This window comes from Sceloporus occidentalis, unplaced genomic scaffold (assembly GCF_023333645.1).
Source record: "Sceloporus occidentalis isolate IW3139 unplaced genomic scaffold, rSceOcc1.0.p SCAF_10, whole genome shotgun sequence".
Taxonomy (NCBI): Eukaryota; Metazoa; Chordata; class Lepidosauria; order Squamata; family Phrynosomatidae; genus Sceloporus; species Sceloporus occidentalis.
The window spans coordinates 32,969,831-32,985,802 of record NW_028316990.1 but is presented as its reverse complement, the minus strand read 5'-3'; the positions used below and the strand labels follow the sequence as shown (position 1 = coordinate 32,985,802).

Here is a 15,972-nt window from a genome sequence, read left to right as displayed (position 1 = left end):
GAAGGAAGTGAGGCAAGGCGGGGGGAACAGAAGAAGGTAGGGAAAGAAGAAGGGAAGGATTGGAGAAAGAACAGAAGGAACAAAGGAGAGATGTAGGAGGAAGGAAGGGATAGATTGAAGGATTGTTGGGTATAGGAAAGGAAGGAAGGAAGGAAGGAAGGAAGGAAGGAAGGAAGGAAGGAAGGGACAAGCAAACAAATTTTAGTCATATCATCTCTGGGCTAAACTCAGCAAGTGCCATCAAAAACCATTTTGACAATTCTATTGCACAAGTCTCCATCAAAAAGAACCGTAGGGCACAATGGATAGTTCTACACGCTTACCATTTGTTTCCTATGGACTCACACTAAAGTCCACCCAAGATGAATTGCAACACTAACACTCTCTGCGAGTTTGGAGTGGAAAACAATTTATGTCACTGAGTCCTTGCCATGACACTGTGTTGTATCACAAACACCAACACAACCTCCAAGAGAAAGTTGCCTGACTCCTGGTTGCACAGCAACGCTTTTTGCAGTCTCAGATAGTGCATATCTTGCTTTTTAAGGGCCGCAACAATGCGATATTAAGACAAGGTTATCATAGTGTAACAACAACAACAACAACAGGTGCTTCTTTAAAATAAAGGTCTACCAAAATAATCAGGATTGGTTTGGGGAGAAGAGAAGGTGGAAAGGCCTAATAGCAAAAGTTTAGCCTCTCTCTGTGATAAGAATAACTAAAGTGGCATTATTGACTGCTATCTAAAAGGAAGGACTTGAGAATAATTACAAGGGATTTGCTCTGAAGTGGAAAGAGAAATGTAGTATTGCTTTAACATCAGGTTCCCCAAGATTTAAACGCATCCAGTCCAGTACTTACGCAGTTTTACTCCCAAGCAAACTTTTCTAGGGCTGCATCTAACTGTAAAAATAATGCAGTTTGACACGGCTTTAACTGTCATGACTCAATGATAGGAAATTCTGGGATTTGTAGTTTTGTGAGATATTCAGCCTTCTCTGTCTGAGAGCTCTGGCACCACAACAAACTATAAATCCCATGATTCCATAGCACTGAACCATAGCAGTTAAAGTGGTGTCAGATTGCATCTTTTTTGCCATGTAGATGCAGAACACAACCTATGTTTTGAGTTCCTGTATACATGGCAACTTGGGACACAAGCTGAGCTTTGAGAAAGTTACTTTTTTGGATTATGGCTTCCAGAATTGCTGGCAGGCAGATTGCATGGCCACTGGTCCTGCTGGTTATGAATGTTGCAGTGCCCACAAAAGTAACTTTTTCTGAGCTCTGGTCTTCAATGTGATGCTGTAAACAAATCTTCACTTAGTCACAGAATTTTAAGACTAAGGAAAAGGGAAGAAGATTGGCCTTTTGGCAAAGATCAACTGTAGTGTTTAGTATCAGAGATCTTAACCACCGTTAGCAAGCACAAAACAATATTTCTCTTTAAAAAATGATTTCAAGGTGCAGAAGTAGTATAGAGACCATTTCAGATTGCAGGGTATACAGGTCTGAAAGCTCACTTCTATAAAACACAGACAAACCTGGAGCTAAGGCCAGACTAGAATACATTACTCTGATAAGCTAGCTTTCTGCAGACAGGGATATTTTTCCAGTTATTCTGTAGGATGAGGGGGAAAAGGTCAAGGAATCTTATTCTCATATCTGCCATATCTATGGGAGACATAACTGGCCAGTTAGCCTGTTAGCAAACCCAGCTCCTCTGCCCTAGGCTTGACTCTTCCCATCAACAGGGGTTCAAGGGACTATTTGCAACAGGGGGGTAGTCAGTGGGGCTCTTGACAATGTCTCTGCACCCTGCTTTTCTATTCCAAGTGATGTCAGTTTGAGACCTTGCCAGACTCTGAGACCCAGGGAATTTTTTTAAGGCCAAGGGGGAAAGAGAAAATGTTGCAGGGGAAGATGGGGAAGAACGACAGAATCAAAATGAGCAACTTTGGGGAGGTTAAGCCACCCTCTTTGTCCCCTCTGCAAAATCCATTTTGTCCCCTCTGCAAAAGCCCCAGTCATTCAAGTTAAACAGCAAAGACTATGCTGGTTGCACCAGCCCCTATGGGAAAGAGTGCTAATCCATGGCAGCAACTAACTGTGTACATGTCCGTCAGTGTAGCCCCTGCTCTCATTGGCATTGCTAGGCACTTAAACGATTCCAGACCCAGGCCCATTGGACACAAATCTGCATAAAATTTGCATATGCTAATATAGGTCTACATTATACATGAAGGAATAGATTGGGGGGGGGGGATGGAATCTAGGATCCCAGGCCTAGCAATGTCCCTACCTGCAATGTTTGTGCTTGATTTAACACCATGTGTTGTTAGAAACAGGTGCATTGGATCACTAGGGATGGATTAAAAAATAATTTGCACAGGGTACCAGTTGCTCCTCCAAGTTAGTTGAACCCTAACAAGGACCCTTACATATAGAGCGCAACAAGTTTGGGAACATACTCATCCCACCATGGCACCTGAAGTTCAATAGAGCTAGAGGCTGCCATGCTTGGGAACAGTGACTTAAGAGAGCTGGAATGTGTTTGAAATCCATACCAGTAATCCATGCAAAGAATGGACCTAACCTCCTCCAAACATCTTCTGCAGGAGCTCCACTGAAAAAGCCTCAAAAGATTTGCAAGATATATCAGTGAAGTGGTGAATCTATTCCAGGTTTTCATCCAGGCTTTAAAGGGGTCAAACTCTATTTCTTAAAAGCTAGCCAAAATCTGGAATGGATTCATAGTCCCGCTGACATGGGAAACACAAGCCACTCCAGACCATGCTCATTTCTCCCATTTGTTTCAGTGGTGCTGGTGCAGACCTTCCTACAGCACTGGACCCTGTACCTGTTTTTTATTTTGTTAACCCTAGGAGTTTATTAGGGAGATAGCAACCTTTCGAGGAAATGAACCGGGGCATAAGAGCATCAGATCTCATGAGAGATTGTCTTGATAAAAACAGGGCACTTGGATGGGAAATGGTCATGGCTATAAATCAAGAAGGCGCTCTTCACAGGTCTCCACAGGCCACTTGGCTGCACCCCCAAAGACATCCACGTTGTTGTCAACCCAGGGGATGATGTTGCCCGGCATGTTGGCAGAGCAGTTGGCAATATTCATGATGTCTTCAGGCTTTAAGACTCTGTCCCAGATGTTGAACTGGCTCATCTCACCAACAAAAGCTTGAGTTGCATCAAACCTTCCACCAACAGTGTCCTAAAGAAGGAGAACAAGGTGGAGAAGAAGCACTTTTTAGTTAGGTTGACATTTTAGCTTCATCTAATCTGTCCTTGTGAGAAAAGAAATGCCTAAGCCAGTCTATTTCTATGTGTGGAAAATGCAAAGAGGTTTACATCTGAGTAGACCTAGCTATCATGGCACATAAATCCTTCCAACATTATTTTCTTGACTGTTTATCTGTTATAGTTACACCCTGCTTTTAAGGAGAGCCATGTTGGTTCAAACCAATGGCCTATCAATAGCATTCAGTTCACAAAATGGCCAACTAGTTGCTTATGAGCCAACTCGTCTTCCTATTCACAACAACCCTGTGAAGTAGATTAGCCTGAGAGACAGTGGCCTAAATGCTATTGCTACTCCTGACTGGAGCAGGTGCATCAAACCAACGTTGCCCTCTTACTCACCTGCTCCTGACCCAGGATCAGGACCCCTCCTGGCTTAATGGGGTGCCAAGGAGCTAAATTATCCCCGGTGCCAAGTTTCTCGCCATCTTGGAATGCTTCCCACATCCCATCCCTCGTTGTCCAGGTGACACAGATGTGGTGCCATTTTCCATCGCTGATGAAGAGTGGGAGCTGGGCGACCTGGGCAAAAAGATCAATAGAAGTGATCAGGAATGCCAGACTTGCTGCAACCAAGGCACACAGGTCAGTCCTGTTGGTCTTTCTTGGAAGATGGCCTTCTCTGTGGCTACTCCCACATTTGGAGTTCCCTCCTTAAGGAACCTAGGATGGACCTTCCATGTTATCTTTTGAGCAGCAAGTGAAGATCTTTGTTTTCAGTTAAGCTTATGATTTGTAACAAAAGGAGGGCTCCATCTCTCCTCCACTATCCCACCCTAAACACACCAGTCTTAATGCACCAAATCAGGCCAGGCCAAGCTAGATATTGGATGGGAGACCACCATATAATACCAGAGATCTCCAAGTGAGGTGAGCACAGAATCTGGCCTGAACCTCTGCCAAACCTCTTCCGATCAGAGCTGTCAATACTGGTCTAGATATATTAAAGCATGGCTAGGTATAAGGCAGCTTCCTATGTTCAGGGGAGCTCTGATCGGCCACTGCTCCTTCTGGTGCTTGTTTGCTTAAAGCCCAACTCAGGTTTGCAGCTACATATTGTAGAAAATGACCCCCAAAAGCAATTTGAAAGTGGACAAAACTCCCATGTTCTTTGTCCTAAAAACTCATATAGTTGGTCCTGCATATGCAAGGGATCTTTGTGTCTACCCAGTGGTAAAAGCAACACACTCTGCATAAACTCAGAGGAACTCTCCTTTAGCATTGCATATATCCTTAAAGGCAGCGCCTTGCATTCAGATCCTGGAGCCGCACATGAATTACGCCCTGCATATATGTATATTTGCAACTTCACAATGTCTCTTAGCAACTCACTTACAAATCCCTCGGGGATTTAGTGTTGATGAGATAATCACAACATAACAGCATGCCTTGGACATTTTTCTTGCTACAAAGCCCCAAACACACACACACAGTTCTGACAGATTATTTTTTTCAGCTACACTTTTAACAGAACAGTTACTGTTCCGATCAATAGTTAAGTGATTCATGGCCCAATTTTAAAACAGCTGAGCCAACAAGTTGTGCTCCAGTAAAGAGAGCTTCTAGCAGCAGAGCAATATGAGAACTGTGGCTTTCCAACAGAATCAAACAGTTGGCTTAAACTTCGGCATGAGATAAGCAGATCAGGACAAAGGCCTGTCCAGCTCAGCATCTTGTTTCATACAAAAGCCCACCAGATGCAGATAGAGAGTCCACAATAAGTGCAATAGCACCCTTTCATTTGTGTTCCCCAGCAACTAATATGCTGATGCATATTCTCTCTTGTCCTTCTGTCTTGACAGGTGGCCTCTGGGGTTCAAAACCTGAGAAAGCTCCATGTTTCAGTGTTTCCAAACAGTGGTCTTTCTGGTTTTTTGGATTTCAACTCCCAGAAGCCCCAGACAACTAGACCAACAGTCGACAATTCTGGGAGCTGAAGTCCAAAACATCTGGGGGTCCAAATTTTAAGTCCCACTGAATGTTTGGCGGTGGATGCACCACCCCATAGATATAGAAGTCACCAGCCACTAAGGGATGGAACCTGCCAAAAAATAACTTTTCCAAGCCTGAGCTATTTGGAAGTGTCTTTTTAATCTTGGCTGGTCTGGATGTTCCCCAAAGGCATCCTGTCTTTTCCTCACCTTGTCATTGATCAGCAGCTCAATGGGGTTGTTCCCCCATTCGATCAGCACCACTTCATTGGCTTGGCCAGGGACAGCATAAGAGAAAGGCGTTCCAATCCCAGGGGATGCGCTCGACTTCAGCCACAAGCACACAGTGAAGGCGTACAGTTCTGGCAGCGTCTTCTTGATTTTCCCATACAAGTAATTGGTGCGGAGAGGGAGGGAGACTTTGAATGCATCTGGTGCCTTGAAGGCACTGGTACCTAGGGTGCAGATCCAAAAGGAAACATCAGCATGGATAAATGATGCACATAGAGAAACCGTAAGACAGTTTATTGCAGGCATTTGCATTGATTTAGTGATTAGACTTGCTCAAAAAGGGGACCTTTTAGACTTTTCACCCTGTTTCTAGTTGAAAAAATGTGTGTTCTGATTGCAGTTGTGTGTTCTCCAGGCAATTCTCCAGGTTATAGTTTCATGCAAAACGCCTGGGTCTGCACAGTTCCAAAGCACAACCATTAATCTGGTTAACCAAGTTGTGATCCAGATCCATCAGTCCTGGCAATATAATTTAAGAAGGCTTTGCATTTAAACAGTCCACACTACCTTAAAAAATTAAAAATGATTATGCAGAGCGTTCCATGCTATACCTCCCTCGCCATATGCACCGGAAATTTAAATACACAAACTCCAGCCAAGCGTGCCGTTTCCCAGTAATTAAACCTAAGGATCTGATTAAATGATTAGGATTAAGAGTGTCCCCCAGTGGCACCAGGAGTAATCCACAGGAAAGGTTGCACATTTGAGACAGGACACTGTTGCCTCAAGGTCTGTGGAGTCTGCAGAAGGGAAATGCAACCATTAATTAAAAGCAGAAAGGGGGGAGAAATCTCTTGTCTCAAAGGCAAGGAAGATAATCTGGAAGAGGGTGGAAATAAAATACCATCCACCATGTATTTCTTATTTGTTACATTAAGACGCTTCCTTTTCTACAATAAGTTTAACAGCATCGTGCCTGGCATTCTTCTTCCTCCTTCCCCACTCTTGTCTCCTCACAACAATCCTGTAATGTAGGTCAACTTGAGCTTGAAACTGAGAGAGAGAGGTCCTAGAATCCTGAACCACAGGGTTGTGTCATACACACACATACACACCCATATGTGTGTACGACTGGTCCGAAATCATCTGGTGAGTTTCGTGGCTCAAAGAAGACTAGAACCTCAGTCTCCCAAATCCCAGTTCAGTGCTCTCACTACTACAACCCACTGTCCCTCTTCTCCCAATTCATCTCCCTCTTTCTCCATCTGTTCTAATGCAATCGGCTGATGGCAAATCCAGAAGAGAGAAGATGTAGTCCTTTCTTTTACACAACACATGCTTTATCTTAATGGTATCCTCTGCTCCGCCATGCAGTGATGGCCAAGGTGGTATTTCAAAATAAGTGAGCAAAGTGTGGCCCCCCTAATCCCATTTTCATACCCCACAAGATCCCATGACTCTTCCAAATCCACAGCCACAGGTATATAGAGACACACAGTTGCATATAATGCAGTTATCTTATTTTCCTTGAAACAACCCTGTAATGAGTTCTAAAGAAGCATTAAGGTAGAGGAGAGGCTTAGAGTAGTGAATAAGAAGTAACAGTCTTGGCAGTCAAACTGGAAACGACTTGAGAGTTTCAATGCTGTGTGTCAGAGAAACCTAAAGAGACTGATCCATCCACCCAAACCCAAGACTCTGAGTGCTTGACTTCACTGTTTTGTGGATTTGGTCACTGCATGACCAGCATATTCAGTTTAAAGTTCTGGATGCAGGGCCATTGTATCCAGGGCTGTGCATTGCTGTTTAATGCTCATGAATTTGCATTGTGCATGTATATATGCACTGCAAGTTATTCATGTGCATAGCAAAGCATTAATGTGGTGGCATTCTGCAGCCACCATGTCACTCAAGGAGTATTAAGTTACCTTCTGCCATTTCAAAGTAAAATCTCAGCCCCTTATAGTGATGTATATTTCATGACTTCACAGAGAAGGGGAAGAGGAAAACCACATAACCACAGTGGCAACCTCTTCTGCCTCTTCACCAGTGTTTCATTAAACCAACGCATAGGACTGTCTCATAGGACTTGTGCAGAACTTTCCTCCAAGAGGCAGGGTTTTTTCCTACCCACTAGACAAAGGGTGCTGTGTAATACTGTGACACTCGTACACCTACGGCAACAGATGCCTCCCTTTCTCCCATCTTTGGTACCCTTTTAGAAAATAGAAAGCAGTGGGAGTTGGCACCGGCCATCTTTACTGCAAGAGCGGGAAGAAGGTAACAAACTGAAGTTATGATTCACGGATCTCGGCAGCTGCAAGTCGGGGAGGAAGAACTGAGGGCTGCAGTGCCTTTGGTAACATTTCACTCAGGGATGCTATTAGCTGCATAATGAACTTTTCATTGCCGGTAGGTCCAAACTGATGCATTGTGCCCACCTAGACTGAGTGGGTTTGAGCAGATCAATACGCATTGACTAATTCCCTGTCAAGTTGAGTTTTGATTGTTTGACTGGTTATTTCAAAGTGACATCCTGTAATATCTGGAAATATTTAACCTTTCCCAGTTGAGATCTGACATGTATGAGTAGCTCTACCTACACAATTCCATAGCCTTTTGTTGCCCAAAAGCTGTCAAGTCCAGGGATGGGCCCCTACTGTGGTCACTTGGTTGTTGTATGCTTTCAAGTAGTTTCCAACTTACAGTGACCGTAAGGTGAACTTTTGTTCAAAGGAGGTTTGCCATTGCCTTCCCTTGAGACTGAGAGAGTGTGACTCATCTAAGGTCATCCATTGGGCTTCATGGCCACATAGGAATTGAACCCTGGTCTCCAGAGTCATAGTCCAACATGCAAACCACTATGCTACACTGGCTCAGTGCAGAAAGTGGAGGTGATTCAGACAACGCAGAAGTTACTGATCTCAGCTCAGTGGGCAGAAAGAAATAAGGATGTACTCTCACATAAGCATACCTCAGTTAACAAAGCCTCTGATAAAGACTAGATCAGTGACTAAGGTCCAAAACACACTGCAGAAATAATCCAGTTTAAGACCTCTTTAAGTGACCTAGCTCAATGCTTTGGGAATTCTGGGAACTGTAGTATTGCGAGACCTTTAGTCTTCTGTGTCAGAGAGCTCTGGTGCCACAACAAACTACAGTTCCCAGGATTCTCTAGCACCAAGCCAGGGAGATTAAAGAATTATTTCCGCAGCATGTTTTGGACCTTAGATACACCTTGATCTTAGGTTGCATCTGCACTGCAAAAATAATAGTCTGACGCCAGTTTAACTGCCATGGCTCAATCCATGGACATGGATACATACAAAGACATCTACAAAGCTGGCCATTGGGATTATTACCTCGTTCCAACTCAGCCACCCGTTCCAGAAGCGCGTTCAAGGCGGCCTCCGTCTTTTGCCGGTGGGTGGACGTTTCGTTGTGAAGCTGAGACTTCTCGTTCTCCAGATCCGCAACTTTGCTCAACAGCTGCCGCTCCAGCTCTCCCAGCCTCCTCTGCAGCATCTCTCGGAGATCATTCGGCAGGGCTGCAAATGAGACGTTGGCTCGGAGCTGGTGCTTTAGGAGGAGGGAAAGAAAGCAAAACCATATGCCAGGGATTATTATTGCCATTCTCATGCATTACGCTTAATTAGGCACTTGTCGATCATGTGGGCATAAGCATCTCAAATGCCACCATGCCACCATTTTGGGAAAGTTATTTTTTGGACTCTCAAAATCCCCCAGGAGTTGTAGTCCTTAAAAAGCTATGAGCCTGAACAGACAGGCCAAAATAAAGTGGCTTTGGGTCACTTTGGAGGTATGCTGTTTAAATGACACACACATCTTAGGAGGCCAGAAGCTGTGCCAAAGCTGCCCTCCAGTCCTTAGGACTGAAGCATGGCTTTGGTGCGGCTTCTGGCCTCTTGGGACACAGGCATCATTTAAATAGCATACCTCCAGAGTGACCCAAAGCAGCTATATTTTGGCCTGTCTGTTCAAGCCCTATATTTCTTAGATGTATCCAGGGTCTAGTTTCTGAGTGCATATCTAACAGGCAATTTTTAATCTTCTATTTTAATCTTCTATTTTGAAAAGATCAGCTAACTGGAAATAGGGGGGAAACATCCTCCTAAGACCCCCCCCCCCCCCGCACAACTTCTACTAGATTGTGCCAGGATGGATGAAAAAATAATCGGAGCTGGTGGGAAGTGGTGGCCTAGTGGTTAAGGCACCAATTCTGGCGATTGGAAGATCGGAAAGTTGGCAGTTCAAGGCCCAAGTGCTGCATGATGGGTAAACTCCTGTCACTAGTCCCAGCTTCTGCCAACCTAGCAGTTCAAAAGCATGCAAATGCAAGTAGATAAATAGGTACCACTTTGGTGGGAAGGTAACAGCATTCGGTGCAGTCATGCAATATGAAAAACAATGAATAAGCATTGTATCAGTCACAACAACACAAGACACAGACTATTTTAAAAACGAAAGAAAGTCTCATTGCTGCAGACTTCTCCTTAATAATTATAGCTTTGAAATGGTATTACTATGGGACCACCTTCATGGTGACAATGTCTCAAGCCAAAGCAAGGACTGAGTTTTGCATTGATTCCAAAAAGCTTTTAGGTCTGTCCTTCGAACAGATAGGGAAAGTAGGAAAGGAAATATCCACGGCTGTAAACAATTCTGTCTTAGTGAGCCTTGGGAATGGGAAAGAATTATTATCGAAATGTTATATTTGGCTTCATTCTTTCCAGTTGTTTGTGCATTGCGCTGCACCTGAAAGAGCACTGACTTATTAGCAAAAGAACTTGGAATTGCACTTAACACTTCTGATTCTTGTTATTTCCCCTTTAAGCACCAGATGCCAAAGTCACATTATCTGCGATGCCAAGGTTAGATTGCAGCCTCTTAAGCGAGTCTGTTCTTAAACAGGGCACAGATTAAGGAAAAGAAATGAAAAAGCACCGAGGCCGGAATATCAAACCCACAAATCTCTTCTCAATCCCTTCGGCCAAGACATACACAAACACACCCTTTAGTCCTTTCACATTGCTGCTGAAAAGGAAAGACGCTTAAAAACAAAAAGCAACTAGTTGTGTTGACTTTACTTGCTGCACTCGGCGTCTATAACAGAAGAATTGGCTCCAAAGCTGACATTGGAGCTAGAAGTTTGGATTTATTCATTACTGATATTGGATCTCAGCCCATCTCACCATCCATCTCCATGCCTGGCATAAAAGGTAGTGCTTAACATGATAATATAATGACCCCTTATAGTATATGTCAGGAATATGATTAACCTAAGACTTGTGCAAGCTTTCCCTCCCCCTTCTTTTTAAATATACCAGTAACAAAGAAAGCTAGAGGTTCTGGGAAATGACGGTTGTTTGTTGCACGATGGCATTGAGATTTCACATCACTAATTGTACCCTTGATAATCTATTATGAATATATTTAGCCGGTGACAATAGTCCCCTGGTAGAAGAAGCACCTTCAGCTGACAGGAATACCAGAGTTCAAGGTAGAAATATTGAACAGCCATTCATACCGTGAAAGAGAGAGAGATACCGTGAGATGCTGGAGATGCTCTGTATCTAGTAACCTTATCACTGAATCTAAAGTAGCTCCATCGCTTGTATACTGAACTCGAAACAACGACCGAAAATCAGGCTATCCAACATATTGCTTTGCATGCAAACAGCTATGGATTGTAGCAAGCAAAGGTTGCAAATCCTCACAAACAGGATCTGAACCCTCCTTCATAGAGTAATACACCAAACCTTGTTTTCTAATCAATCAGCCATGATAGGTGCTAAGGGCACTACAGATATAATGCTACCATTCATGAGGAGAAAGCGTAAGCTCCCTAGATAAGAACAGCGAGGCTTCTTTCCGCTAGTCCTAGCATGGACAAATGAGGAGGTCCAGGGGCCAACGTCTTGGTCTTGGAAGCCTCTAGGTCTGCAAGAAGTGACCAAAAATAACCCTGTGCAGTGGCAGAAATCCCCTTCTGGTTTTGAGAAACAGATATTTTCAGATGCTGAACAGTAGGGGGATAAGGTAACCTATTTATTTGCCACATTCAACTACATTTGGCTGGGAGAATTGTGTTGTTCTTTTTTGTAAGGGTGGAAAACTGCAAAAACAGGGCCACATGCAGTCCCAGGTTGCCCTTTGCCTGCCCCACATCTAGTCCAAGAGTTTGGACCTTCGTTTAGATTAAATTCAGTATCAGAAAGGTGTGGCTTTTCATTCCCGCCCGGAGCAAAACCAAACAACACAAGAGTGGGATGAACAATACCAGGACATTACAGCCAGCCCTCCCTATCCACAGATTCTTTATCCACAGATTCAACCATCCAGGGCTTGAAAATATGCCAAACATATCTAAATTCCAAAAAGGCCAACCTTGATTTTGCCATTTAATGTAAGGGACACTATTTTACCACCCTGTTATATATTATGGGACTTGAGCATCCAGGGATTTTGGCATTCAGGAACCAAACCCCAGCAGATACTAAGAGCCCACTGTATTTAGTTTAAAACCCATCCTGCCAGTTACCAAGCCTTAAGAGAAGCATTATGATGCTTTTTAGAGTGAGAAAAGGGCTGTATTAATGTTGGGCAGCCACCCAAGTACTAATATCAAGTGTGATCCTCTGGGAAACCCCATGAGCGACAGATTCTGATTCCAGGAGGATCTAGTCCAATATAGGGCAATGGACAATTAGGTCCAAATGGGAAAGCTGAAAGCAGAGCGAGACACTTACAGCCACTTTCTGCTGTTGCTTCCCAGCAAGCGACATTCAGAGGTTCACAGTTTTAAATATGACAACTCCATTTAGCCATTTAATGGCCAAAGCTTTCAGTTTAGATTGGAGGGAGCTAGGTTTAAAGCTCAGGACTGACTTTAGCATCAGCCGTTGTTACAAGAATCAAGAAGGAAGGCTATTGGATTCTAGAAGAAAGAGGGTGGCTCACAAAAATAATAGTTAACATAATAGCCCTTGCAGATTTAATAGAAGTCCCCATTTCTGTTAGGGCTCTTACTCCCAGTAGAAATGTTTAGAGATCGCATCCTAAATCTTAGTATTGTATTTATAGGGATTTTATAGAGTCTGGACTCATATAAGGATTATTTTAATTTTTTTACTCCCAGTGTGTGAAAATGTCAGCTACCAAATTGCTTCCTCCTTACCAAACCCAGGTACAGTGGGATCTTGGTATCCGCTGGGGTTTAGTTCCAGGACCCCCCTGTGGATACCAAAATCCATGGATGCTCAAGTCCCATCAAACACAATGGCAAAGTGAAAATTGTGTTCCTTATATCATATGGCAAAATCAAGGTTTGGTTATTGCGCCTTATATATTTCTGGAATATTTTCAAGCCGTGGATAGTTGAATCAGTGGATTAAAAAAATCTGTCAATGCACAGGGCTGACTGTATACATTTTCACCTTGTAGAGAGCTAGGGTGAAGTAGTGGTTTGAGCACTGAACTATGACTCTGGAGACCAGGATTTAAATGCTGGCTCAGCCATGTAAACCCACTGGGTGACCTTGGGCAAGTCACACTTTCTCAGCCTCAGAGGATGGCAAAGGCAATGGCAAACCTCCTCTGAAGAAACTTGCCAAGAAAACCCCACGATAGACTTGTCTTAGGGTTGTTCTAAGTTGGAAACCACTTCAAGGCACACAGCAACAACAACTATCCCCTTATTAATCGCCACCAAGGTTTCTCTTCCATCTTCCAAGAACCCATTTTCAGGAACACTGAGAGTCCCAGGGTGGCTCTCTAGTCCTCACAGGTCAATATTCCCTGCAAGATATGGGACTCTCTCTTCCTAATGCCAGAAACTACATTTCAGGACCATGCCTAACAGCCACCATCCAATGTGTAGAGAGATTAATTGAAAGAAAGCAGTTGGCAGCGTGAGCTTTCCTAGACTTAAATGGATTCCCTCAGATGGATTTGGTGGATCCACCAAAGGCATCTGAGGAAGTAGACTGAAGTCTATGAAAGCTCATGCTGCCAACTTCTTTCAGTTTCAGCACCAAGGAGAGTCCGCCAGCTGTTCTGGCTGATCCTTCCCAAGCCCCAACCAGATGTTGGGTTTCCTCCATAGAAAAGCCATGTTTCAGCACCATGGATAGTCCCCATGGTTTCCTCTGGTCTTGTCCATTCAGCACCAAGGAGAGCTCCTTCCCTGGGCAACTCCTTCTCTTCTCCATCCCTCCAGGGGCCCCGATCTAACTCCTTTGGCTGCATCTAGATTGCAGAACTAATCCAGTTTGACACAGCTTTAACTGCCATGGCTCAAGGCTCTTTCATTCTGGGAACTGTCGTTTTGGAAGACATGGCGCCTTCTCTCTCAGAGAGCTCTAGTGTCACAACAAACTACAATTCCCGGGATTCCCTAGCATGGAGCCCGGGCAGTTCAAGCGGTATCGAAGTGGATTATTTCTGCAGTGTGTTTTGGAGCTTAGCCTTCCTTGGCAGAGAGCACTCTCCCAATAAACTACAATTCCCAGAATACCATAGCACTGAGCCAGGGCAGTTCAAGCGGTCTCAACCTGGATTATTTCTGCAGTGTGGTTTGCGACCTTAGTGAGAGTTTGAGCCTTCTCTCAATGAGATCACTGGTGCCCCAATAAATTCCCAGATTACAATAGCACTGAGCCAAGGCAGTTCAAGCGGTGTTAAACCGGATTGCTTCTGCAGTGTGGATGCCTCCCTCCTTTCCCCTTACCTCCAGATTCTCCAGCCGGTCCTTGAGGGTCTGCATGGTGCGGCTGAGCTGGTCGATGACCTGCCCAGGGTCCCGAGGCAGATCGCCCATAGTGTCCTTGCCCTTGGCCACCTCCTTCCCTCCTTTCCAAGGGCCCCCTTTGCCCTCGGGGCCCTCCTCGCAGCGGCCCAGCTTGGAGGTCAGCTCCCGGATGGCCTCCCTCTGGTTTCCGATGGTCTCCTTCTGCTGGAGGATGGTCTCTCGCAGCTGGAGGACGGTGGCCTTCAGCTCCTCCTCGGAGGCCAAGCCTTGCATGGGGATCGGGGGCAGAGGGCAGCCCGAGCTGGCAGCCTCCGGGGGCAGAGAGGTGCAGACGAAGCGGCTCCCAGGGGGGCTCTCGGGGGCTGCCCAGGCCCCTCCGGCGGAGAAGGAAGCCAGGGCAGCCAAGAAGGGCAGCAAGAGCATCCTTCCCAGCCAAGGAGGGGGGCTCTGGGCTTCAGGGGAGGAAAGGGATCGCTCTGCAGAGGGGTCTTCTCAAAGTCTGTGGAATCACTCTGTAGAGAGATCTTGGAGATCTGAAAGAGTCTGTGGAATCGGAATATAGAGAGATCTTGGAGCCCCTTAGAGAAGAACTGGATGAAAGTCTGTGGAATCAGTCTGTAGAGATCGCTTGGAGTCCCTAATACTGAAAGTCCGTATCACTATGTAGAGAGAGCTTGGAGCCCCTTTGAGAACCGAAAGTCTGTAGAATCACTCTGCAGAGAGATCTGGCCGCCCCTTGGGGACTCACTGAAAGAAAGTCTGTGGCATCAGTCTGCAGAGAGATCTCAGCGAAAGCCAGAAGTTGGCAGCAGGAGGAGCTTTCTTGGGACTTCAAGCGACTTTCTCAGATGGAGGAAAGCATGGCTAGGATCCGAGTCAGTTCCGTTCTCTCTGGATGGAAGGATGGATGGAGGAGAAAAGGAAGGGAAGGGAAAGCCAACTTTCTGCCTGGGGCTTTCTTTCAGCGCATCCCGGTTGGCAGTGCCTCTTTGCTGAGCTCCCTGGGTGCTTTTGGCCAAGGCAAAGTGGAGGGAGCGCTCTTTAAAAAGCCCGGAGCCCAAGAAACTGGGGGAAGAAGGAGGGATGGAGGGAGGAAAGAAGGGAGGGAAGGAAGGAGGGAGGAGGGAGGGAGAATGAGATCTAGGGCAGCCCAGCTCTGGTTGGTTGGTGGCTTGGTTGGTCGGAAACCTCCCGATCCTCCCTCCTGGATCCCTGGACTGCGAAGAGAGAAGTGCTTAGAGGAGTAAGAGAGGGAGGACCAGGGAGGGGAGGGCAGAGGGGAAGAGGGGAGCCTTCTGATTGGCTGCTGATAGGGAGGGGAGGGAGGGGTGCAAAGGAGGCTGGAAAATGTGTGTGACTCTGATTTGATGCAGGAGGAAAGGCCGTTGAGGGTGGATTGCTGTTCTCTCTGCTTGGAAGGAGGGTTCCCAGGTGGGTGCTGTCCAAGGTCTGGTGCTGCCTGAGGCAAAGATGGAATACCCCTAGGCAGTGGCCTCCCTTGGGTTGGGGTCACTCATGGTGTCTCACACACACACACACACACACACACACACACACACCATTGACCTCCTCCTCCTCCTCCCATTTCACCCAATACAGAATCCTAAGTACTGCTTTTTGGCACTCATGCTACTTGTCAATGGTCATTCCCAGACAGCACTGAGTGTCATGCTAACAGTTGTGACATAAAACACCTAGCAAAATTAATATTAGACCTTCGAATCA

The 15,972-nt window shown here is 45.4% G+C and overlaps 1 protein-coding gene across 1 annotated transcript; it reads right to left on the bottom strand.

Annotated features, from left to right (window-relative positions):
- Positions 1 to 1,903: 1,903 nt before the first annotated feature.
- NPTX2 (neuronal pentraxin 2) lies at positions 1,904 to 15,454 on the bottom strand. Its single transcript, XM_089540216.1, has 5 exons — positions 14,227 to 15,454; positions 8,840 to 9,056; positions 5,457 to 5,701; positions 3,658 to 3,837; positions 1,904 to 3,229 (listed from the first exon to the last, which is right to left on the bottom strand). Exons 1-5 carry the CDS (start codon positions 14,668 to 14,670, stop codon positions 3,002 to 3,004), a joined length of 1,314 nt encoding a protein of 437 aa, XP_089396342.1. The 5' UTR covers positions 14,671 to 15,454; the 3' UTR covers positions 1,904 to 3,001.
- Between the last annotated feature and the right edge of the window lie 518 nt (positions 15,455 to 15,972).

Excerpts from the sequence above, each read along its gene's own strand:
- NPTX2 (XM_089540216.1), bottom strand. The coding sequence starts at position 14,670 with ATGCTCTTGCTGCCCTTCTTGGCTGCCCTGGCTTCCTTCTCCGCCGGA. Across the intron at positions 3,838-5,456 it reads AGCTGCTGATCAATGACAAG|GTCGCCCAGCTCCCACTCTT; the intron begins GTGAGGAAAAGA and ends CTTTTTGCCCAG. Across the intron at positions 3,230-3,657 it reads TGATCCTGGGTCAGGAGCAG|GACACTGTTGGTGGAAGGTT; the intron begins GTGAGTAAGAGG and ends CTCCTTCTTTAG.